The sequence below is a fragment of the Eumetopias jubatus genome, unplaced genomic scaffold (assembly GCF_037043125.1).
Source record: "Eumetopias jubatus isolate StellerSeaLion01/CBP00866 unplaced genomic scaffold, mEumJub1_p1.0 scaffold_2, whole genome shotgun sequence".
NCBI lineage: Eukaryota > Metazoa > Chordata > Mammalia > Carnivora > Otariidae > Eumetopias > Eumetopias jubatus.
Window position 1 is genome coordinate 125398616 of NW_028274808.1, and position 27137 is coordinate 125425752.

At 34.6% G+C, this 27137-nt stretch overlaps 1 protein-coding gene across 2 annotated transcripts in view; it reads right to left on the bottom strand.

Moving 5' to 3' along the window:
- PDLIM5 (PDZ and LIM domain 5) overlaps nucleotides 1–27137 on the bottom strand; it is a 202678-nt gene that overhangs the window by 30512 nt on the left and 145029 nt on the right. For both annotated transcript variants that reach the window (XM_028117814.2, XM_028117813.2), the window contains one exon: nucleotides 15980–16167. In XM_028117814.2, coding sequence (XP_027973615.1) covers nucleotides 15980–16167 — 188 coding nt within the window. The remainder of the gene's footprint in view (nucleotides 1–15979; nucleotides 16168–27137) is intronic.

Below are 27137 nucleotides of genomic sequence, written 5' to 3' on the forward strand. Positions count from 1 at the left end.
ATAGATCTAGTACTTTTGCTAATGACAAACAGGCTTGAGCATTTGAATGTTAAATTCATTTTTTGTTGTACAAACTCTACATCGTTGTGGAATATTTCAACTACTACATTTGAATTAAGATAAAGCAGCAGAGAAAGTTATGCCAATAAATCTAGGTATAACCATAAAATATTTTTCTAAATCCCATAGTATTTCATTCTTATTAAGTCAGAAATAAGGCTGATATCAAGAATCCTAATGCTCCCTCCCAAAAAGGAAAAAGACAAATGTTTACAGACTCAACAAGACAGAAGTCATATGTGAGGTTTTATGGTGTGAAAAACAACTGGCTCAAATGCAAGGGGTATTCCAGTTATAAACACTGAGGCTAATGTTGTACTCATATAAATAACTGGGCTACATCAAAGTGACATTCTGGCACTCCTGGGAAGATAAAGGACTGTAATTCAACATCTCAGAGAATTTGTTCACAAAGGTATGGTAGAAATTTTACACATACTAAATCGGGTAGCAATGATGGCAACACACTTGCATATTATCGCATACAGCAAGTGCTTTCTTCTCTGCCCCTCCACCAACCATCTCAAACAGTTGGTGGCCAAGAGAAGCATAGAAACCGTGCATTTTGTCTGTCAAGCTCCTTATGTTGAAAGCATAAGCAACAGTCTACTCTTCATTATCCAGGCATGAAATCATACCCAGTACAAATAGGAAAGGTTTAAAGTTAAGCCAAGATCTAGGATCAGAGGAAAGTACATTCTAGAGAGGTTTGTGCAAATTTTATTAAATGGAATCAAGGATTTTTTTATTCAATGATTAAAAGCAACATTGACAGATTAAACTGTTACCAGTTCTCTAAGCAGTGGAGAATGCTGGTATGTATGCCATAAAGAATTGGAACAGGTGCGCCCAAGGCTAAGTATCAAATATTTCCGCAACTTCAGGAGGTTAGTTTCTTCCATTAGCAACCAGCCTTTCAACTCTAAGAACCCAGATTAAACTGGATCTAGAGTGTCTTAATTAAAGTGAGCATGGGGACTTGGATTAGATTCATTTCTCTTCTTTCTTAGTCTGTTGCATCACATGTCATTAAAATTTGGGATATATGCGCTTGCCTTTTTCTCCCAACTAGCTGACCTTACACAGAAAACTTCCATCTGATCAGAGTTAAAAGCAAAAGAAACCCAGTGTGTACCTCACAGATAGATATGAGATCTTAAAATATCTGGCTTTGCCATCATTCAATTAGAAATCAACACTTTATCAGTTAATATATAGAATTTTCTAAATAATCTCAATACCACTGTTATAATTTCTAATTTTACAATGGGAAGACAAATCCTGCTCTAACTGTGGGTGGTCAATGTGTTTCATGTTTAAGAAAAGGCAGGGGGAAGGGAGGGAAAGAGGAGAAGGAGTAATAAAGAAAAAGAAACAAAAAATAAAAACTCAGATAAATTATTAAAAAAAAAAATCCGAGGCAGCATTCACAGCCTCAAGAATACTAAGAAGGATCACTGGTGAACTCATACAGAATCTAAGCTAAGAATTTATTTAAAATATTAAATTTGTAAAATCTTGCTCATATTTGGATGAGAAAACTGTAAAGAACATATATTAAAATTAGTTACACTCCCAATATACCTAGAGTTTTGACATGTCTTATTTCCAAAGTAACATGAAACCCAAATGGGCTTTTACCATCTTCCCACCAATTTTCATCTATTTATATTAATGAGAAAGCAGCCTAGTCTCAGAAATAAAGGAGAAAAGATACCTCAGGTTTGAGTCGCTCATATAAATAGAATTCTTTTAATGTAGGAAAAAAAAAAAACAAGCCCTGAAGCAGAAAGAGGAATAAAATTTAAGGAGCATTCCCCATGTCAAACAATATCAACAATGTCTCTCATGATGAATACATGTTACGGGAAAACTGAAAACTTGGGATACTCCTTACATTTCTCTTACTACTACCACTAATTCTCTAAGATAGTTCTCTCAGTTAAAACCATTAGATCTCTGAAATAAATGACACTTTATTATCATTATACAAAATTATGTTTGAATTTCACATCTTTTAAAAGCAGAGAACAACGCTCAGCTACTTTATGCCGGAGGAAGCAATACATGTAGCGTAATGATAATGTTAAGATAACACTTGGGCTCCTTGTTCTGCTAATTTCTAGCTCCACGAATGTGCACGTTTCCTCACCTGTAAAACAGCAACTACCTCAAAATGTGGGAGGCTTAAATGAGGTGGCATAAGTAAAATGTTTACATACATTTTCTTGAATGTGTAAGAAATGCTTCACAGATGTCAATTATTATTACACTCTGACATAAGATCTTATGTGGTTAAGCGGCACCTGGGTGGCTCAGTCGTTAAGTGCCTGCCTTCGGCTCAGGTCATGATCCCAGGATCCTGGGATCTGGCCCCGCATCGGGCTCCCTGCTCAGTGGGAAGCCTGCTTCTCCCTCTCCCACTCCCCTTGCTTGTGCTCCCTCTCTAGCTGTCTCTCTCTTTGTCAAATAAATAAATAAAATCTTTAAAAAAAAAAATCTTATGTGGTTAAAAAAATAAAGTATCAACTCATTCAATAACTACTTAGAAAACACATACAAAATTTAGATCTAGGAACTCTTGGATGAAAGATACACCCAAGAATAAGATAGCTGTCCCAAAGAGTTTATCTTCTCACAGGTGATGTTCACAAACAAATAGGCAACAGAGTGCCTTCAGATTAGTGTTGTCAAGGGTGCTTGAGACACCAAGGAAAGTTTGCATTACTATACAGATTTATCAAGCATAATTTTTCTTATTCCTATGATTTAAACCTAGGTTTGGCAATTTTTTTCTGTCAATGGCCAGAGAGTAAATATTTCAGGTTTTGCGGGACATATAGTTTATGTTGCAACTACTCAACTTCGCCATTGCAGTAGGAATGGAGCCACAGACATCATGCAACAAATGTAAATAAAGGAGCATGGCAGTGCTCCAATAAAACTTTATTTACAAAAACAGGTGGTGGGCCATATGTGACCAAGGGCCACAGTCTGCCAACCCCTGGTTTAAACCATATGCATCAGTTAGTAAAAAATAATAATTCTTTATGAAAATCACATATGAATAAGTCCAGGTATCTTCCCTTAGAATAGATTTAATATTTTAATCTTAGGATGAAAGAAAAATGGGGAGAAAGAAGAGCTTTCACAACTGTGCTCTTGCATCAGCACTGGAAAGCTTCCAACACAGAAACAAATTCCAGTTTAGGGAAAAAAAAAAAAAGACAACTAATGGTTCTTACTTTTATTTTTTCCTGGGAATCATGATTCTAAGCCAAAATCTATTTGTTATACAGAAAGACAAAGCATATGTACATGCTTCACACCACAGTTTTGACAATGGACAGCTCCAGTCCGGCCTTTACGGCAAGTGGGCTGTTTAGTTTAATGATGTCAAAATGCAGGGGAGCAGATGGTAGTAAAACATTATTAGAAGAGATGAAACATACGCAACTGGTAGCAGTTTGCTTATTCATATAAAAATGTAAAAATGGAACCAATAAATCTATCCATCTTAGCTAAGCAAATCTAGTTATCTCGATTTATTACTGTAACGTAAAGCCTACAATGAAATTTGGGATGGTTGTAGAAACTGTAATTTCCTTTCTCACCCCTATCTTCTTTAGACTTCAAATAAAAGATAGAATTTATATCCACTTATAACTGAGATGCACATCATTCAATCTTTGATCTAATCAGATCTCATAAATACATCTGAGTCTTCCTTGGGAAAAAAAAAAAAAGAATACATCAGATCTCTCCAAAGCTCTGTCCATTATGAATAAATAAGCTTTTCTTTATTGCTAAAATGCAGCACACAGCAGAGGCAGGGTACAGTAAGGGTCATGTTAACTAGAATCTTAGTTAAATTTTAAAAACAGAGTTCAGATGCAAAGAAAATGTTACTTAAAGCAGACCTTAGTAGCTGCCAGTCACCTGGTTTATCCTCCCTATGCAAAGCAAGACTCCTTTCTTCAGGAAGGATTTAGTCCTCCTTAAATATAGTCATTGATATTATCTTGTGACACAAGAAAATGCACTATTTAGTCAAAATAATGGAATTCAACTTAGTTCTGAAGAACTTTACTTCTCTCAGGCTCTGTTGCCTCACTGGGAAAATGATGCCCATTTAAAATTTTAATGATATCGTCTTACCGTACACTGAATAAAAATATATTTAAAAATTTAAAATATTATAAAAAATAATAATTAATCAATGATACCCACAATTTTACTATTAAATAGCAAGGGTTTTTTGCTTTCTACCAGACTACCCATTATATTCCTGAGTTCTCAATGCCCAAATGGGGATGGTGAGTATTCCCCAAGACTGGATGCAACAGAAGCTAAAATTAAAACTAAATATTCATTTGGAAAAGGTTGTGACTTTTTCCCTTTTTCATTTGACCAAAAGAAATTTACTGTCCCTAAAAGACTTCCAAATGATCCTAACTTTCCTATTTACAGCTTACTTACACTGTGTTCTTCAAAACATAATCCATATTTTTAAGAAGAATCAGCAATTTTTATAAATCTCATTGTAAATTAAGAGCCCTTACCTTTACTACATATATTAAAAACTGCTTCGAAAAGAAAAAAGAAATAAAAATATATGTGTGTATACACACACACACACACACACACACACACACACATAAACTGATACATTTGTTCAATAGGAGTATCAACTATTACAAACATCTAATATTAAATAAAATACTGCTAGTGTATTGAGTATGTTACCATCAATTAAATACCTTTTCTTTCATCAACAGAATGTCCGCCTCCGTGGATACATTTAACAATAAAGGTAAAAAAAGAAATCCAATAATTTTTTGCCAACATCAGGGGACATAAAAATAAACAGGGAGTTGTGTGTACATATAATAAACGACAGCACTGAGGTGACATTATTCTAAAAAGCTGTAAAAGATGCTAATGAAAACGGCAAAACGAAAAATTTCAGCACACCTAGACAATACTAACTACTGTAAAAGAAAACACAACAGAGCTTTTTATTTTCAATGGATTTATGAAATAGTCACAGTTTTCTACAGAAAGCGGTGATTACAATATTAACTAATATTATATACCTAAATGATTTTCTGAGTAAGAAATTGTTATTTATTAAATATTTAACATAATGTTAATGCAATTAAGTATCATCTCAAATGCTCTTAAAAGGTACCTATTTTGAAAATGGGGAGGAGAAAAATCCTGTAATTAATGAAAAAAAATTTTAAGCATATCTATCAACTTAAGGCTTTCTGAATTATATATATATTATATATATGTATATTACATATACATATATAGTATATACACATATATAGTATATATACACATATATATTATTATGTATATATACTATATATGTGTATATACTATATATATATGTATATGTATATATGTGTATATACTATATATATATTATATATAATATATATAATATATATGTATATATATACTATATATGTATAATTATATATATATGTGTGTGTGTGTATACACACACACACACACATATATATATACACACATACATATACAACATGAGTAATTTAATTTTTAATTTTTGACTGGTAGGGCTCTATAGAATTTTTCTTCTTTTGTCTTGTAAGAAACCCCTTTTCCACCTCATAATGTTTATTTCCATGACAGCATGTAACACAAGTCCTTCCTGCGGAGGCAAGGTATGTGATGCCAAAGCCATCAATCTCTTAATTCCAACTATAAAAAATTAGAAAATGATGATTTAGGGGAAATTAGCGTACTTGTTTATGGAGAATGCTGCACAAATAGACTATAAAAGTATGTAATGTTATAAAAGTAAACTTTAACTTATTTCTCAAATATAATACAAGATGCAACCCACTTATCTATATTTTGTAACTAGATGTATTACATTAAAAAAACCTAGACAGGGCGCTTGGGTGGCACAGTTGGTTAAGCGCCTGCCTTTGGCTCAGGTCATGATGTCGAGGTCCTGGGATGCAGCCCCACGTCAGGCTCCCAGCTCACTGGGGAGCCTGTTTCTTCCTCTCCCTCTGCCTCTCCCCCTGCTTGTGCTCTCTCTCTCTCTCAAATGAATAAATAAAATCTTAAAAAAAAAAAACCAACCTAGACATGTTCAACCAATTTTCTGTTCCATAATCCGACCTACTCAAAACCAAGTATAGTTTCTCCAAGCCAAATACAATCCCTCCCAGTGTTTTAGTAGAAGATAAATAAATGCTCTCTAGGGAGTAAAGCTCCCTGGAAGAGCAATGTTAGAACCTGCCTCCCAGTCAGGTTAAAGTGTGAAGCTGCATTCTCTTGTCCTTAGAATTCTCTCCATTCCCATGGCCATTGCCCAGGGTAACATTCATTATCACCGTCACTGTCCTGGCTTTCCTCAGCCACCTCTTAATTCAGTCTCCAGTACTCCAATCTTAATCTCTACACTGAGGTCATAATTTTAAAAACATTAACACTACAATGATCTTTTAATAATCCAAACCTGATTGTCACTTTCCAGTTTACAGATTCGTTAAGGACTTCCTTTCTGTATCAGTCCACACTCTTAGTTTCAAAGTCCTCTTCTGACCAGGCCCCCATTAACCTATCCAATTTTCTCTCTGGCCACTATATAGTCCTCAACATACTGAGCAACTTGCTCCTCCTCCAAGAAGCCAAGTTCTCCAAGAGCTTTTGCATCTGTTGTTCCCTCTCCAACTTGGCCTCTTCCTAAAAATATTCACGGGGCACTGCCTACATATGATTTGACTGTAGGCATAAATATTAACACTTTATTCCTGCATGAAGTATGACTCCACGATAAACTCTAGTATAAACAAATATTCTATCTCAAGATTGTATCATTGGGACTTTATTGGTTTCTTTCTTTCCATTGATCCAGACCTCCCTGTCTTCTGACCTGGCCCTTGTAATCCGACTTAACTCTTTTGCACCTCTTTTTGCTGATTTCTGTTATTTACTGGTGCTTTAATTTGCATCCATGTTAATTTGTCCACATTGACAAAGTGAATGGCTCTCCCTAGTATTTCCTCTGCATTCTACTGCTTGGTTCCTTATAGGCCATATATTCCCATATTTTTTAAGAAAAATATTCCTACCACTGGCCTTCATATCTATTACTATTTTTTTTATTACTGGAAATAAATAATATGGTACTAGTCATAGTACTGCTGATGTTCACAACTTTTAAGTTTTATGGAAGTTTAATGCTTCAAGGAGAGTGGAGTCCTCTGCTCCCTAAGCGATATGTGTAGTTTTTTTTTTTTTAAGATTTTATTTATTTATTTGACAGAGAGAGACACAGCAAGAGAGGGAACACAAGCAGGGCGAGCGGGAGAGGGAGAAGCAGGCTTCCCACCAAGCAGGGAGCCAGATATGGGGCTCGATCCCAGGACCCTGGGACCATGACCTGAGCCGAAGGCAGACGCTTAATGACTGAGTCACCCAGGCACCCATAATATGTGTAGTTTTTAATGGCAGTCTTTGGCAGACAGCACGTCCACATTTGTTCAATGACTGTTGTGGGAATTTCACGTTTGGTAGGAGGAACGAACAATGTCTTATGAATTCCTCAAATCATATGAATATGTCCAAAACATAACAAACTGACCCATCCACCCACTCATTTACTCAGCCACTGTCATTGACTGAAGGCCTATAAACTGTGCCAGGTATTGTTTAGGTAGTGTAAAACAAAGATTAGTAAGACTTGGTCCCTGTCCCTAAGAGGATCTAAAAACAGTGGTAAAAGACACACATGTAAACAATTACAATGAATACAGTGAATGCTATAATAAAGCCATCATCAACATTTGTAGGAACACAGAGAAAGAATAGCCAGTAATTTAGAGGGCTCAAGAAAGGTTCACAAAGGAGATAACATCTGGTCTTGAAGAGTGAATAGAAATTTTCAGGGGTAGAAGGGTGGAAAAACATTTCAAATAAAAGCAGCAGCTTTACAAAGCAAAGAGGTGTGTGCCCAAAGAATGGTATGAACTCTTGAACTTTAGTATGATGGGACTGCAGAGAACATGAAGAACTGTATTACAAAATAGGCTTGAGAAGGAGGTTGGCACAAGGTAATAAAGGGCACATAAGCTCTGTAAAGAAGCCAAACATTTAATGTGTGGGAAGCAGAAAGCCCAAAACATTTTCAAGCAGAGAAGTCACATGAGAACAATTCTGCTGGATGTTAACAGTGTGAGCTCTTAATGCTATCACTAAAAGGAACAGAGAGGTAAAAACTTAACCTTTCTTGAGTACCATCTATATACCACACACGTCGATATATGTTACATCATTTGTGTGTATGCATACACACTCACTTATATACATACATACAAAACAACGTTATAGGGGACTTTTTTAGACCCTTATCTTAACAGATAAAAAAACTGAAGGCTCAAATGTTCCATTTAGGGAACATCTCTGGCCTTCTGAAATTCATGCTCGATAGGGCAGGCACTCCTATTCTTCAGAGCCACCACCTGTCAGCAAAGCTGGTTAGATGAACAATAGGCCTGGTCCAGCAAAGCACTAATTATATTCTAATGAATTATTCATTCTCATTTTGTATATAATTAAACTCAAGTTAGAAAACTGATGTGCTTCTAACATTTAATGGCTCTTCATGACTTTTAAGACTGGATTTGTGAAGAACATCTGACTAGATCTGGTAAGATGGAAATATTTTGTATCTGCATCAAAATATAGCAAATATTTTGTATCTGCATCAAATCTAAACTTATACAATCTGGAATCCATAACCGAAAGAGAATCTAGGGAAAACATTACACAGCAAACAGATCACCTACATAAACACAGGAACTTATTTGTAACTTATACCATAAAACATCTATCTAACTACTTATTACATACAATATTACAATTTTAAGCATTAAAAAATCTACTAGGCATACAAATATAGTCAATTAAAATAGAATTTTAAAAAGGTACAAATCCCCAATTCTTAAAACTAAGAAGAAGAATGTCACCTTTTATGTATCATTCTAGATCAAGTCAACATTTCTGAAGGGACTACTACATCTAAATTATTAGAGGCACAGGGCAAATAGAAAGTGGTATTGCTAACTTACATAAAACTCAAGCTTGAATTCTTACTTCTATTGTATCTTTTTTTTTCTCATTAAACTTTTGTTTTAATGGGTCTCAAAATTCTGTGACAGATTTTTGGTCAATTTGTTTCCATTAAAAAGTACTGATTTTAAAAACTAATAACTTAAAATTGCCACACACACACACACACACACACACACACACAAAATGGTCCACAAAACATTCTCCTTTCTTTCTGAAGGTTTTATGATGCATTATCATTAACCAATCTTTTACTACTAAACTTAAATGGCCAATTGACACAAACAGTTCTGAGACCGTTCTTCCATCACTGAGTAAGACTGGGGTGGCAGGTATTGGGGATAAATATTCATTTAGCCTTCTGAGCTTTCTTAATACTTTCATGCAGTCTATGAACTTTTCAACATCTTGCATCAGATAATAGGTCTTTGCCAGCCACTGACAAGTGTGTATATGCATGTGTGGTGGTGTATGTTAAACTCCATGCCTGTGAAAAAGATGATGATCCAATCTAAACTATAATGCTGTTAACATATACACCTAGTTCTTCTTTATCAACATCTATAGCATTACTATAGGAAAGTCTTCTGGATAACACAAGTTATATTACACCACAAATGAAATGATCTAAGATTCAAAGTCAGAACTTCAGTGGAGGTAATGAAAAACCATAACAGATTCAGAACACACAAGTAGGTCTTAAAATTTCAATCAGCCTTTTCAATGCAGTTTTTTTTGGGGGGAGCTATCATTTCAAAACCACATTAGTTATTCCAATAGACAAAAGTACATCTAAAATACTTATTTAAACAACTTCCAAATTTTTTCTTAACTACTAAAACATAGTAAGAAACACTGTGACCCAAAATATATGTTTACCTGCTGACCCCAAATATATGTGTTTGTACTTACTTACATACATATACAAACTAAAATCACATTTTCGTAACATGATACCTATCTACTCTTACTATGTTAATACTTAATATATTAAAGTATTCTTATATCTTCCATTTTATTTCATTTTTTTTAACGAGAATACTGGGTATGGTCCACTAAACTGATTTCAGGATCAACCAAGTGGGTTAACAGACTGCAACTTAGTAATTTTTATCTCATCCTTCTCACCCAATTTTAGGACTTATTTTAAAACGACATCACTGGTAACACCTACAGTGTTTTCACCTATATTAGAACACAGCTATTTAGTATCAAAATAAAGAAGCCTGAAGTTCTCAGCGTGAGGGAAGTCAATACTTTATCGAGTCGGCTGGGCAGCACCTGGCCTTTCTAGCTTTTGCCTCCTTTTCACTGGCACTGTAGTTTTCACAGGTGAACTGTGAAGAACCTAAGAACCCATAATGAAACAGCTATCCCCTTCTAAATCAAAAGAACCTTTTCATTTGCATTAGGAAGCTCTTAAAACTACTTATCAAAGAGTAAGAGTAGATTCTGAGATGTTTTTGTTTTGTTTTGTTTTATGGCTGGGGATTTTGTATTTATTTTACGATTTTTACAAAACAGTGTAAAATAAGTAACTTTTATATCATATAGTACACATTAAATGCCAATTTGTAGCACCGAGAGCAAAATAAACAGCAGGAGTTCTGCAAATATTTTCTAATTTGGGCTAAGCATCATGATGTAATTCAACTATGATTCATACATTTTATGATATTAATGCTTTATAATGTCATATAATGTGTAATGGTTTTATACTCTTATAGTTTTGCTCAAATTAAATTATATTTTCTGTAAAAAGTATAATCTTTTAAATTCTAACCATATGAATCATGATTATAGTTTGTTATTTGACTGCTTTGATAATTATAACAAATTACACTCAAAGAAGAGACAGGATTCTGTTGCCCTCTTGTGGTAATTTTGCTGTAGTGTCTTCTCTAGGAATTCTGCCTCAATTTTTTCTTTTCCCTTTAACAGAGTGGAATTTTGACCACAGTTTCTGAATTTCCAAAAGCAGTATATATACTCTCTGCCCTCTCCAGTGCACATACTTAATGCCCTCCCTTCAGTTTCTACATCAGTAGTCTTTCCCTCACTTTTAAGAAACATTCTCTTGTTTCCTTCCAATTACTACACCAAGGAGATTTTTCCTAAAGTTACTTTCTATAGTCTAATGCACATACAAAATAATTTCAGCAAATCTCCACCTCATTGATAAGCTTCAAGTAAATGGAAAATAACTAAAAAAGTAGGGGGCTAGGCTGTTGGCATTTTCCCCCAAGAGAGTAAGTCTTGCTAAATCAGTTAACAGTCCAGAAATTTCAGAAGCTAATGATAGAAGTCTAAATATTTTAAGTCTTTGAAAGTGATGTCTTTAAAACAGTCTAGATCATATGCAAAGGATTATCTCTTGCCCCCAAAACAAAAAAATTTAGCTTTTTTGCAAAATTAGTAACACATAATGGTAATTCAAAACTATTCAATATGACACTATGAAATAATTTTAACTATAATTAGTATTTTTCTAAAGATAATTTATTAATCATAAAATTATTTAGTGTCTAATATATTTGACACTATGGAAAATGTAAAACAAAAGATGGATTCCTAAATAACTAAAAATCCACTCTTACAACTGCAAAAATATTCTTTTTTTTTTTTTAAAGATTTTATTTATTTGACAGAGAGAGACACAGCGAGAGAGGGAACACAAGCAGGGGGAGTGGGAGAGGGAGAAGCAGGCTTCCCGCGGAGCAGGGAGCCCGATGCGGGGCTCGATCCCAGGACCCTGGGATCATGACCTGAGCCGAAGGCATACGCTTAACGACTGAGCCACCCAGGCGCCCCTGCAAAAATATTCTTAAATATTAATAAATGATCAATCCTTAAAGAAATTCCCAAAATATATATATATATATATATTTAAAAGTAGTCCCTTGTGTATTCAATCAACATTTATCCCAACACTGATGAGGAAAGGCTAGATTTCTATAGCGGTCAAGGTAAAAAAACAAAAACCAAAAACCAAAAATACACATTCTATGAAGAAGGACCAGAACATTCTAAAGCAAGGTAACATGGCATGTCTCAGCAACTTAAGATGCTTTAGTAAGACTATGGCACAGATTATAATTTGGAAGCAGTGGGAGATGACCACTGAGAAGTTAGTGGGAGCCAGACTGAAAACGGACTTCAATGATAAGCTAAGGAATGGGGCAATACAGTAAAGCATCTGCAACAGGAGAGTGAAGTGGGCAAATCAGAGATTTAGAAAGTTACTTGCTGCAGTATGAAGGACAGATTGATGGGGGTGAGAAGGAGACAAGGAAATTACTTAGAAGTTGTTTGCAATGACAAAGGCCTGAACCAAGGCAATGGCTCTGACCACAGAGAGGAGAAAAGAAACTTGAGAAATACTCAGAAGTGAAATCATTAGGTGTTAGTTACTATGAGAACATGGAGATAGAGGTGGGAGATTCTCAAACTTACACTGGAGCTTTGGTGACTGGGTGGATGTACCATTCCCAGAGATAGGTAATAATACTTTTGGACATGCTGCATTTGAGGTACCACAAGTAGGTCAACAATTTTGAGGCTATGGAGTTCAGGACAGAGAGGACTCTAAATTATCAGTGGCTAGGTTGTAAAAGGAATCTGGATGACAGATCATTTAGAGAGCATAAAGAGTGCAAAGAGATGAAGGCTGAGGATGGGACTGGAAACCCTTAAGTATATAGTCCCATCTTCTTGTTAAGAGATGTCCTTTAGTCCTATAACCATCACCTTTATTCATGTTGGGAGAAAACAGGAGATTATTTAGTCTGTCTTTATTTTCCAAATCAGAAAATGGAGGGTCAAAGAGGTTAAGTGACTTTACTTAAAGCTATTTATCTGTGGAAGTGAATGAAAACTCAGGTTTCCAGATTGAGACCAAATTATTGCACCTTACTATTCAAATGTTCTCTTTCTATAACAAAATGAGGGATAAAAACCATAGGATCATCTCATTAGACGCAGAAAAAGCATTTGACAAAATTCAACATCTGTTCATGATAAAAACTCTCAACAAAGTACGTTTATAGGGAACATACAACATAATAAAGGCTATATATGACAAACCCACAGCTAACATCATATTCAGTGATGAAAAGCTGACAGCTTTTTCTCTAAGATCAAGAACAAGACAAGAATGTCCACTCTCATCACTTTGATTCAATATAGTACATAGTCCTAGTCACAGCAATTACACAAGAAAAAGAGATAAAAGGCATCCAAATTGGTAAGGAAGAAGTAAAACTGTCACTATTTGCAGATGACATGATAGTATATATAGAAAGCCCTAAAGACTCTACCAAAAAGCTCTTAGAACTAATAAATTTAGTTAAGTTGCAGGGTACAAAATCAATGCACAAAAATATGTTGCATTTTTGTACATTAATGAACTACCAGAAAGAGAAATAAAGAAAATAATCCCATTTATAACTGCACCAAAAATAATAAAATACCTAGGAATAAACTTAACCAAGGAGGTGAAAGACCTGTACTCTGAAAACTTATAAAACACTAATGAAAGAAATTAAAGACAACACAAACAAATGGAAAGGCATTCCATGCTCCTGGACTGGAAGAAATAATATTGTTAAAATATCCATACTACCCAAAGCAATTAATAGATTCCATGCAATCCTTATTAAAATACCAATAGCATTTTTCACAAAACTAGAACAGACAATCCTAAAATTTGTATGGAACCACAATAGATCCTGAATAGACAAAGCAATGTTGAGAAAAAAGAATAAAGGTGGAGGTATCACAGTCCCAGATTTCAAACTATACTACAAAGCTACAGTAATCAAAACACTGTGGTACTGGCACAAACACAGAAACATAGATCAACAGAACAAGATACAGAGCCCAGAAATAAACCCATGCTTATATGGTCAATTACTCTATGACAGAGGAGGCAAGAACATTACAATAGGGGAAAAGATAGTCTCTTCAATAAACATTCCTGGGAAAACTGGACAATTAAATGCAAAAGAATGAAATGGGACCACTTTCTTATACCATACATAAAAATAAACTAAAAATGAATTAAAGGCCTAACTCTGAGACCTGAAACCATAATAAAACTCCTTAAAAAAATATAGGTGGTAATTGCTTTGACATTGGCCTCAGCAACATTTTTCTAAATATGTCTTCTCAGGCAAGAGTAACAAAAGCAAAAATAAATTATTGGGACTACAGCAAAATCAAGGAAGAAAATCATTAACAAAATGAAAAGGCAACCTATTGAATGGGAGAAGATATTTGCGAATGATATATCTTATAAGGGGTTAAGGTCCAAAATATAAAGAACTTATACAAGGCAACACCAAAAAACCCCAAATAATCTGATTAAAAATGGGCAAAGGACCTGAATAAACATTTTTCCAAGGAAGACATACAGATGCCAAAAGACACATGAAAAGATGCTCAACATCACTAATCATCAGGCAAATGCAAATGAAAACCACAATTAGATATCACCTTCTACCTGTCAGAATGGCTAAAATAAAAAAGACAAGAAATAACAAGTGTTGGCAAGGATGTGGAGAAAAGGAAACTCTTGTGTACTATTTGTAGGACTAGAATTTGGTGCAACTACTGTGGAAAACAGTATGGAAATTCCTCAAAAACTTAAAAATAGAAATATCGTAGGATCCAGTAATTCCACTATTGGGTACCTACCCAAAGAAAACAGAAATATTAATTCAACAAAATATATGCAATCCCTATGTTTACTGTAGCATTATTTACAACAGCCAAGACAGGGAAGCAATCTAAGTGTCCATCAACAGATGAATGGATAGAGATGTGGTATAAATATACAATGGACTATTAGCCATAAGAAAGGATGAGATCATGCCTTTGGTGACAATATGGATGGACCTAGAGGGTATTATGCTATGTAAAATAAATCAGAGAAAGACAAATACCATATGATTTCATTTATATGTGGGATCTAAAAAACAAAGCAAATAAACAAACAAATAAACAAAACAGAGTCATAAATATAGAGAACTAAGTGGTGGCTGCCAGAGGGTAAGGGGCTAGTGGGATGGGTAAAATAGGTCAAAGGGATTGAGGGGTACAAACTTCCAGTTATAAATTAAGTAATTCACAGGGATGAAAAGTACAGCATAGGGAATATATAGTCAATAATATAATAATGTTGTATGGTGACAAGTGGTAACTACATTTATTATGGTGAGCACAGCATAATGTACAAAACTGTCAAGACACTATGCTGTATAGCTGAAACTAATATTATATGTCAACTATACTCAAATAAAATAAAACAAAAATAAAACAACTAAAATAAAATATGTTCTCTTTCTGTTACTGAAAACTTCTTCCACCTCCGTCTCATAAATCTTCAGCAGACAAGAAGTCAAAGATTTTTTCTTCACTAACTGATAAAAACAAATGCTTCTGTTGTTGTTATTTTGTATGTATCATCAAAACTACAATGTCGGATTTTCAAGGTTAACCTCCCAATGATATAGTTATTTAATAAGATCCCAAGTTTACAATCCACACATTTCTTGAGTAATTTGGGAAACAAAGAAATTCCCAATTCTATAATTATGAATAGCAAAGGGCAATTGTATCAAACACACACAGAATGCTTATGAAATACTTCAGAGGAAAATAGCTATAGCTATTCCTTGCAGACCTTTTTAAAGCTTAGATGGTTGAGAATGGGTTTCATCAGTGAATTCTATCATACATCCTGGAAGACATTTTCATAATTATACGTAAGAAAAACATAAAGCAAGAGATTTCTTTGGCATACCTGCTTGGTTTGGCTGTGGCCAACTTGGTGACTTGACAATGTTGGTGGATCCTGGAGGCTTGAAGGCGGCAGCAGTTGTGAGACCAGTCACCCCTGGTCTGGTGGAGGCTGGGCTCTCCTGCCTCTCAGGCATGCTCCGTGCTGAAGCTACTGATGGAGCCAACTGCTGAGAAGTGTCCTGGGTGTTGCTAGAAAGAAAATAAGGGAACATTTTTGGTGAAGTGATAGCAAACTAACTTAGCAATGATCCTTTCTTTTCTCAATCTATTAAATCTCTGAGGAAAAGAAAAATACTAATTAACCAATATTTTAAAAAAGAAAAACTCGAAAACTATGACTGAGGGACTGTCTCTCTTTGAAATGAACAAACAAAAAACAAAAAAAGAAAGGAAAGGAAAGAAGATTACATTTGTTCAGTACTTTGGAAATTTCTTTAAAAGGTCTATCATGAGAAATTAGGCTACTGAAACACTGTTACAGCCACTCCTTTCGAATAATAAGCTAATTTCCTCTTCCTATTCTCTATCTCAACATTTCAGAAAAATCCATCTAGATTAAAGCAACTAATTATTAGAGAATTCCTGATAATCTCTATGATATGGCACAGATTTTTTGTCCCCTTCTTTCTCACATTCTTCTGGTATTTTATGAACTAAGTTTCCCTGACATCTTACCACTCTTTTCACTCAATACTCAGTCACTCATTCATTGAACAAATATTTAAGCACCTACTACATGCCAGACATCATGCTATGTACTGGCCACAGAATGGTAAACAAGAGACAACATCCCCAGCTTAATAGAACATCCAGTGTTCTATGTTCACAATACAGGAAAACAAGAGACAAGACTGCCATTGTCTTCACTCAACCAGAGTTACTTTACTTGCTTAACAGGAGGCCTTATCTGTGCTGGTTCCAGTTTGATTTGGAAGATCATATGGCTTTTCATTACCCTGTCTTTATTATTTATAATTATATGTTGTCATTTCAAAAAAATTAATTTTAGGTAGCTCAAGTTATAAAATATGCACTTTGGAATGATATAACACTATAGCAGTTTCTCTCAAGTTATTGTAACAATAGTAAGAAGAATACATCCTATAACTTCTGAACAGAAATCAAGATATTCCTTGCTTAAATAATTCCATGCAAGTCCTTCAATAACTGAAAACAATGGCTGGAGGAGTAGTTCAATATGGACAGACTACTAATTTAATGACCAGTAAAATAAATGTCCCTTAATTATACGGTTTAGGTTGAGATTATTTCAATGAAAAGAAATTTCAAATTCAATCATGTCCATTATACTGCCAAATTAATAAGAGTACCTAATTTCTCCAATGCTCTTGAATCTGGGATGAACACCTAACAAAGGAGGCCTAAGGGTGCCTAGTCTTAGGAAGGCCTGTTTGCAAGGTTGGCCTCTAAATGGCATTTGAGAAGTTGGCTGATAAACAGTTCCCTACAGTCATATAAAACTTTCTCTAAAAGGTAAGAGTAGCTCACTGTGCCTAAGCTATAAAAACAATGTGGTTTATGCTAAATACCTACTTTCCTTCTGTGAGACTGGACTTACAGTATGAACTAGGCACAGCGTGAGAACATAAGGAGCCCCAATAAAAACCTTAAGTACTTAGTATCTAATGAGCTTCTCTGGTAGACAACACTTTACATGTTTTATCATAACTCACTGCTGTACGGGGGCACCTGGATGTCTCAGTCGTTAAGTGCCTGCCTTCGGCTCAGGTCATGATCCCGGGGTCCTGGGATGGAGTCCCGCATCGGGATCCCTGCTCGGCGGGAAGCCTGCTTCTCCCTCTCCCACTCCCCCTGCTTGTGTTCCTGCTCTCGCTATCTCTCTCTCTCTCTGTGTCAAATAAATAAATAAAATCTTTAAAAAAAACCAAAAAAACTCACTGCTGTATGAATCAACATATCCTGTGTGACTTCATTGAGAAAGGACTTTTGGAAACTTGAGCCTCTTTTCTTCTGGACTTGATCCATGTACCCTTTCCCTTGTTGATTTTGCTTTGTATTCTCACACTATAATAAATCTTAGTCATGAGTACAACTGTATACTCAGTTCTATAAATCCTCTAGTGAGGGGGTGGTCCTAGGGCACCTCTGACACTAAACAGTTTTGAAAAATCATATTAGAGCTATTTTAATGTTCTTGAAATATTGTTCCTTATTATTGTTCTCTCAAATTCAAATGTAACAGAGCCATCACCTTCTTTTATCATTTCTAATCAGTTTCATGAAAAACTGAAATCCACTTGATATTAAAACATACAATATAATGAAAAATTTAAGCATTTTAATAATTTTTATAAATAAAAAGTAAAAGACTACTTATTTAATGGCAATGCTGAACACTATTATCAATAAAGATGACACAATAAAGAATATTAATGGAAATAGAGATTAAGCTTTATAGTAGAATGGTTATGAGTACCTTTTTAAAAGTTTTGTGATGAACAAATTATTTTACCTCTCTAAGTCTCATTTACCTAAACTTTAAATGGGGATAATACTTTGCTCATAAGAGTTCCATGAGGCTTAAGTAAGATAATTATGTACAAAATACTTAGCATACTCTAAGGCACAGAATATGAGCTTAAACATATGAAAAGGATAATTAATATATTCAAATGATAAAAGACTTATTTTCAATATTCTTATACATTATAAATACATGATTTTTTAAAACAATACAGAAGTACGGGTCACTTTAATTCTAAGGTTAATTTTGGGGTTCATGTGGGTTTGAAAAAAATTATAATCCATATATTCACAGTTCTGAGAAGAAAATTTATGACCAAGCAATACTAGAAGTTACAGATGAAACAAAAATATAATCTGGAAATAACAAAACCCAAATCATCATTTAATGTTTAATAACCTGAATGAGTTAAAATTTAACTCCAGGAGAGCTGCCAGACAGACTTACGTAGACCAGGATGATAGAAAATTAATGCCAAGCCTAGTGAAGTTTGGTTGAAGGAACTAGTTACATTGGCCTAGGGTATGAAAAAAACCTCAGGAGAAGCCTAAGAGCAATCCTCAAATATGTGACATGTGGATTCACTCTACATGGCTACATTCTGTTTGCCTAATGTAGTGTCAAGTCTATGGTGAGATAGATTTGGTTCAATAAGAGGAGGTACTTCCTAATGTGAAAAATTGTCCAAAGGAAGTGTTCTGTTTCCTAACAATACCTTTAGTGAGAGGCCTGTCTCCAAAGGGTATTCAAGTAGATGTTGGAGAGGCTGCAGAGCCGATTTAACCGTTAGAGGGTGGAGGGCTAAGTTATAAGTTATGCTTCAGCATGAGATTCAAAACCTTCTAAGATGTATCTACAGTCTACCTGTCCAGTCATTATCTCCTATAACTTTGTGATACAAACTATATGCTGGCCATGTCTTGTCTCTGTCCACACTCCATTTTTTTTCAGGCTCTACACAGAAGGCACCTCCCCTACTCTCCCTCTGCACACATCCAAGTACCATTGTTATAATTAACAACAGTAGTAAAAATAATATCTAGCATGCACAGTGTACCATACTAAACAATTAATATATTTAATTAATCTTCTAGAAGTAGAGACACTCCTTCCCTCAGTTCATGACACATATTAACTGCATCACGTATAGTTAACATTTCAATTTGTAATACCCAGGGTTTAAAAAAAAAAAAATAACAGTAACTTCTTTATGTATCTTGTCTCCTGCACTACATTATAAACTGAGGCTGGGGACTTTAGTGTGACTTTGGGTAAGTTACCCGAAGTTGATAATGTTTCTTCATCTGTAAAATCAGATGAAAATACTACTTTTATCCAAGGTTATTGTTAGGATTAAATGAAACACAATGAGATAATACATGTAATACAAGTAAAGTAATTGGCTCCATGCTAAGCACAGAGGGAAGAAAAAAAAAAAATCTGTCCACAGAGCTTTGAAAGGTCCCACATTCTCCCAAACAATGCAGAGTGTCTTCTTACACTTCAATTTTTACCTACGCAAATGTGCATTTTTATTGTATCCTTTGTACATGGTCTTTATATATTCTCTCCCAAAAGGCCTAAAATGTCTAAATCTTAAACAGTACTCTTTAGATACAAAGTGTGTGCAGTAGATTATAAAGACCTTATAAAATTCTAAATTATAAGCAAGAAAGTTGTTCCATTTATATTTAAATTCAGCACTGATAAGCAGAGTCCAACAGTCTCAGGAGAAACAGATCTCTATTTACTTAAAATATTTAATGTAGGAATGGAAGAATATTAGGTTTTATCGAGACAATCATATATCTAAATATATAACGCCTAGGTCTCTAGAAGAGCTAACGTCTTTTTGCCTAATTTTTAGTATTAGCTACTATTTAAAGAAAATACATAAGCAATAGGTATCATGTACTAAAGATTAAAGAATTAACAAAGTCATTGGCTATATTATTTTATATTTGGGAATAAAATGTTACAATAATCACTAAGAGCAAAAATATTTTTAGTTAATGACTAATATACTAACATAGTATGGCATGTTAACTTAAATTGGTATCTTATTTCCGAAATCATGCCTCATATATTTTTTCCAAATTTAAAATTTAAAAGGTCTCCTCAGGAAGCCCAGTGTTCCTGCTTTCCAGAATGCCAACTCGCTTACCCTGTTGGAAATCATTTCTCTTTCCCAAATACCAAAATATATTTAGTTTGTGCCTATTGCTGTTAATAAAAAGTGATAATGGCTACTAATATCTGTTCTATAAGCAGGTCCATGGATAGCATCCATCAGTTCATAACTTCATGCACACTTTTTTTTTTAAAACAAGAAGTTTATTTAAACACAAAATGTTTGATTTGAAAGGAAAACTCGATTCATTTCCTTCAGAGTAATTTCTCTCTACTTAAAGACAGATTGCTCTGCACGTAAGGGTTATGTACAAAAATGTTATAAAATTGTCCTTAGTTTCACAATGATAAATGAAAAGCATTAAAACTCTCCAGTCAAGCAAGGTTTGCAAGAATTTTAATGTTGCTCTTTTTTTATTAAACAGTGAGTGCAAAACAACTTCCTGGAATATAAAGATAAGAGCTGAATGAGCATGCCACTAATGGAGACAGGGTATTCTCACAAAACTGGTATTTTTCTCCACCCTATTTCCAATTTTCCCTATCCCATCTCCATTTGATATCCATCGGAACATACCACTGGCCATTCAGTTTTAAAAAAAAATGCAATAGGTATTTTTCTGGAGAGAAGACGTGAGCATTCCATTAGGTCCTCAAAGGGATTTTTTATTCCAAGTGTGGTTCAGTAACCTGTCTCTGTATAGACTTAGCCCTGACGATGAAAGATTTCTGCCGAATTAACACTCACAATTCCACAAATATAAAATAATTTCAAGTGTCTTTTTTCCTTAGAGAAAAATGTACAATGATCTCTCTCTCTCCCCCTGTTTAAATATCTCCCTTAAAAGTTACTCAGAATTATAAGTAAGTATATTGAAAACCTCCGTAACAGTGACTAGAATACAAACACATGATGAGTAGATAGCCTGTGTCATATGAGGCTTTTACTAATTATAGTCATAGTTGTACACTTTGCCGTTAATTTTATGTTCCATCAGAGATGATTTAAACAGTTATTTCATTAAGATTATACATTTCATGAACACTTGGGATATTTTTATTTCTTATATTATGCCTAATAATTTTTGGCAGAATTTTAAGTTTAGGAGAAAAATTAATTTTGTGTTTCAGAATTTCCCAGATATGGTAAAAATTAAGTTGTTTGCCCAAGTAAAACCCTCATATTTAAGAACTATATAAGACAGTAGTAGCCAATCAAAATGAATTATTTTATTCTTTTTCATTTTTTCAAAAGATATAAAGGTATGTCTTACTAAACATTTGACTATCCTAGTATAGCTACCATCCATGCAATGAAATGGTTATACTGTAATTTAAATACTCATGAAATTACTCATAATTTCATACTAAACATCAAGTGTGCTAATAAAAGATGTCACCAAGGGTTAAAAGGGGAGTTAATGACCATTTAAAATAACATGCTTGTCCATTAGCATTGCACTGAATTTATAGTTAATTTAAAACTGAACACAAACCCACTCTAGGACTTTCTCACCTGGTTTGTTAATACAGTGGTTAGGTGTCACAGAAAGCAGTATCTTTTATAGCAAACCCCCACTGTGGTATCTGCTCCACAGTACCTTATTTTCTTAACATGGATCGAGCCAGATGACTTCCTCGAGGACTGCAGGTACGAAAAAGCTAACGGCTTGGAAACAGGGCTGATGCAAAGTGCATCCAGGAGGGAGTGATATTTATCAGGGCTGGAGAGCCTGGTGAGCATTTAGAAAGAGTTTTAAGTCGAAAAATCACACAACCAACAGCAGAAAGTAGTCTTTATGGTCTATGATTTGAAACATTTCCAGAAAGAGACACAGACAACTGGGTGTTATGCACAAACAATGAATCATGGAACCCTACATCAAAAACTAATGATGTAATATATGGTGATTAACATAACAATAAAAAATTTTAAAAAAAGAAAAGAAAGAAACAGAGACATTTGGAAATACACCCCGAGCAGAAAGATCAAAGAGGTGAAAAGAATGTCTGAGTGCTCTCTTATTTTACTCATTAATATAGAATTGACTAAATTTTCACCAAAACTAGTTGAGACAATCTTTTAGAAAGCACATAAAGTTTTATAAAGACTACCAGAAATTATGTAAAAACAAAATCTCATAAAAATAAAAAGTTATTTTTTGGGGGAGGAGGGGTGTAGTTAGACTTGAGATCACCCTCAAATACAATCAGTTTGTGAGTGAAAAGAATACCAATAAGAATTTAAAATTATCCATTGATAGTTGATTCTGTCCCAGATATAAAAACTAAAAATTATAAAAACCCAAAACTCAATAAGCATACAACATGCAGTAATCCACGCAACTGAAAAGCATCATAGATAAGTGGTAATCGTGGAAACAGATGGAAGGATGATTTAAAGGAAAGCCAGTAACATACATTGTGGGATATGTCTACAATCTAGGGCCACGACACAACCAAGATCTCACAGACAGCTGTGACTGTTTCAGATGGCTGCGTTTGCTTTGAGGGGACCTGTAAGACAGAGGGAATTGCTGGAATCACACGAGACGCACCCTGTAAATGTAGCTCTGGCTGGGTTTGCAGCAAGAACAGCAGACACGGTAGCAGCCGCACTACTAAGAACTGCAGCACTGTATCTAGCAGGAGGTGAGAAGGTAGAAGAGTTTCGAAAGCCTTCCAAAGAACTTGTCACCACATTTCTTGTGGAGCTGCTTATATTGATACGTAGGGGAAGAAAAAAAAGAGGAGAGGAACAAAAAAAGAAAAGTGAGAAGAGATAGCATAATAAAGATAAGATAGTAACCATCTCATATTAATATTTAGACATTAAAAGGTATGATACAGAAGTGTTGTAAGAGTTCAGGTCATTTATTTACCGTTGCTGTGATTTTTCTCAGAAGTTAAAATTTGATATATAGTCCTCCATAAAACTGATTTCTGAGATACAAATGCTTTTGAATGTATCCTATTTAAAATTAAATCAATACATAACACACATGTGAAGACTGATTTGTCAGCATCTAAGTAGAAAATGAATCTAAATATGAAGTTTGAATTTCTGTAATCACAGAAAGGAAGGTTATGTCGATTTTTCTAAAAAGACTCCACATAAAGAGCTTTACCTTAGAGATGATATACACCCAGAGCCTGACATTTTAATGAGACTTGTGCTTTCAGGAGAAGCAGGTACAACCGACTGCCTATTCAGAAGCAGCAATACATATTAAAAGGAACAAGAAATAACTTTAAAATATTGAGAATAAACCTATTTGGGGAAGGACAGCACCTTTGTAAAATAAACAGTAGTTAAAGTGAATATGACTAAAACATCACCCGATCTGCTGATGTTCTATACTTCTATTTCCAGTTAGCTCTGTAAAGAATCAAAAGTGCTGGTATGAAATTCCATTTTCAGAACACTTATGACTTAAAATAATAAATATTTTCCTTTCGTCTTTTAGAAAAGGTCAAACACCTGGACAGAAATGAACATTCCATCATTGGGACTGTAATGATTTCCAAGTTGGTTATCAACTTGAAATTGAGAAATTTTGTTATTAAGTTAAAAGAAAGTCTAAAATGTACAGCATGAAACCTATAACCTCTCCTCTCATTTATGCATGCAAGTTATTAATGAACACCCTCACCATTCTATGACCACCTTTTTCACAATTTGTGACAGTGGTCACCTCCAACACAAAGTAATTATGTGCCAAACTCAATCCAGGTTAATGAGAGCTCTGATGTCTGAAACTGTGCATTTGTGTAAGTCTTTTCTCCTTCTCAGAAGAATTTGATAATCCATTATTCATAGTTCCACTGGCTATAACTTTACAAACAATTAGAAAGCATATTAAAGAAACAGCGGCAAGCCGTTTTTAAAAATCATACAGAATTAAGTATAGTTTTTCCGCAAGCCTATAATTGAATTGAACTGTATGGCTATGTTTTAGCAACTGTTGTGAATGGCTAGAAAAGAAAGAATGGGTCTGGAAAGAGAAAAGAGAGATGCTCTCAGTGGCAAAGCAGGGTAATATGAGTGTCATGCAATGTGGAAGAAAAAGTTACCAAGTGATTCAACTCTGAATTCCTCAATTACTCTGCATCTTTCAAGCAATGGCTACTATTTGGGGGAAGTGATGGCAAATAACAACTAGAAACCTAAGTTTATAAAAAAATCAACTAAAAAGTAAATCAGCTAAATTGACTTTCTCCTGTAAAAAGAAAAGGACACTGTAATGGACTTCTTTCCTTGTACTGTATCACAAATAATAATATAAAAGGACTTAGTATCAGCAGAGACCTGCAAAATCTTATAAGTAACCTGAATACCCTTAGAATATGTGTGGGCACGTGGAACATATCACTCCGTTTTTAGAGGTGAATGCTCTAACTCAGTAAAGTAGACTTACAACAAACTTAAGAAAGTTGACTTTCCAAATCACAGTGAATAAACAGAAGGCACAGATTTCCTGACTCTGTATGAGAACTTTGAATCTGAACAAAAAGAGAGAGAGAGACACACACATACACAAATATGAAAGCGGTGTAAAGCAGTCTTCCACAGCTGAGTGCCAAAGTTTCTTATCTATATATTAATGATGTCAGTTCTGTAATCTATGATCACTTGTTCCTTTTTAGTCAGTTTTAGTATTTAATTTCACCACCAGCATTAAAATTTCGACATACCACGAGGGAAAAAAACTCTACCTAGAATACGTGGTTACTTTAGAAAGTGTGGCTACTTGGCTACCAATATGTAAAACCTGAGGAGTTGCAGGTGGGTGAGGTCCACTCTGAGGTAGGTCTTCCAGAGAACTGTCAAACCTAAGTTTTCAGAAGCAAAATAAACAAGGCAAAGGAAATATTAATGAAAAGTACAGACATTTATCATCTATACCACTTTTTAAGTGTATACTGGTTCTTTTGGGAGAATACTCTAGTTTTTTGTTTGTTTGTTTTAACTTCATATCTGCAGTAAGGTTAAAATCCAAACCAACACCCTCACCACCACCAAATCTATTCCCTCCCCCAATTTTTTTTAACATGGCTACCTTCATGTGAGGGGAAAAAAGGCATATGGGAATTCTCACACAGAGTCCCAATACAAAAGACTGTGTATTTTGCATGTTTCAGGGAAGTTGGGCTCTAGGAAATTAATTCAGTTGCCTAATACCATATACCTAGTAAGAGTCAGATGGAATTTGAACCAGGTCTGTCTGTAACTATTTCCACTACATAATGCTTTCCAGCATCTTGTGGGGTAGCTGCCTGAATAGTGCACTGCAAGGAAGCAACTAAAAACCTCCTTTCAAGTCAGAATGCTGTTTGTAGATCTGAAATAATATGGATGTTGTTTATCTCGATGTAAACGAAGTATTTTTTCCAGTGACACAACAAATGTTTGCATCCAGCTGTGTTGCTTTACTTTTTACTTTGTTTTTCTGATGTCTGTACCATTTTTCCTTCTGAATGCCAGAATTAAATTTTAGAACTATCATCAGGTTAAAAAAAAAAAAAGATGAAAAATTCAGTGTGAGGTTTGAAAGAAGAAAGCACCAAGTATAATACTTTGAGAGGAAAACATAAATAGGAGAAGTACAAAATTGCCTGTTGCTTAAAAAAAAAAAAAAAAGGCCGTGGAAAAAAACAGAAAAAAATCAGTCATATTATACTGATTTTCAGAATAGAAAATGTAACACTAAGATAAAGAAATAGAAAATGAGAGATTATATTCCCATTTTTTATTTAGCACCAGTCATACCTTTACCACAGTGTTGAAAAAAAAAAAAAGGTAGACAACTTAACAAAAATGTCATGTTAGAATTAAGATATCATTTAAGAGATAGAGTATAAAATGTTAAAAGAATAAGAACTGTAAGTCCTGTAACAGGGGTCAGCAAACCATGAGTATCAGGCCAAATGTAGCCTACCACTTGGTTTTGTATGGCTTATGAACTAGGAGTGGTTTTAAATGGTTTTTTAAAAATGAAAAGAATATTTCATGACACATGAAAATTATATGAAATTCAAATTTCAGCCACAAAGTTTTAATAAATGTTAAATAAAGTTTTATGGAACCCAGCCAGGTTTCTTCATTTACATACGTCTATGGCTATTTTCACACTACATACAGAGGTCAGTAATTGTGACAAGCCATATGGCTCACAAAACTTAACATACCTACTATCTGGATCTTTACAAAAAAAATTTGCTAACCCCTGTCTAGAGAAAAACCTCTCCACATAGCTACCAGAGTACACTTTTTTTTTTTTAAAGATTTGATTTATTTATTTGACAGAGAGAGAGACAGTGAGAGCAGGAACACAAGCAGGGGGAGTGGGAGAGGGAGAAGCAGGCTTCCCGTGGAGCAAGGAGCCGGATGCGGGGCTCGACCCCAGGACCCTGGGACCATGACCCGAGCCGAAGGCAGACGCTTAACAACTGAGCCACCCAGGTGCCCCTAGAGTACACTTTTAACAATACAAGTCTGATCCTGTCTGTTGCTGAGCCTTCC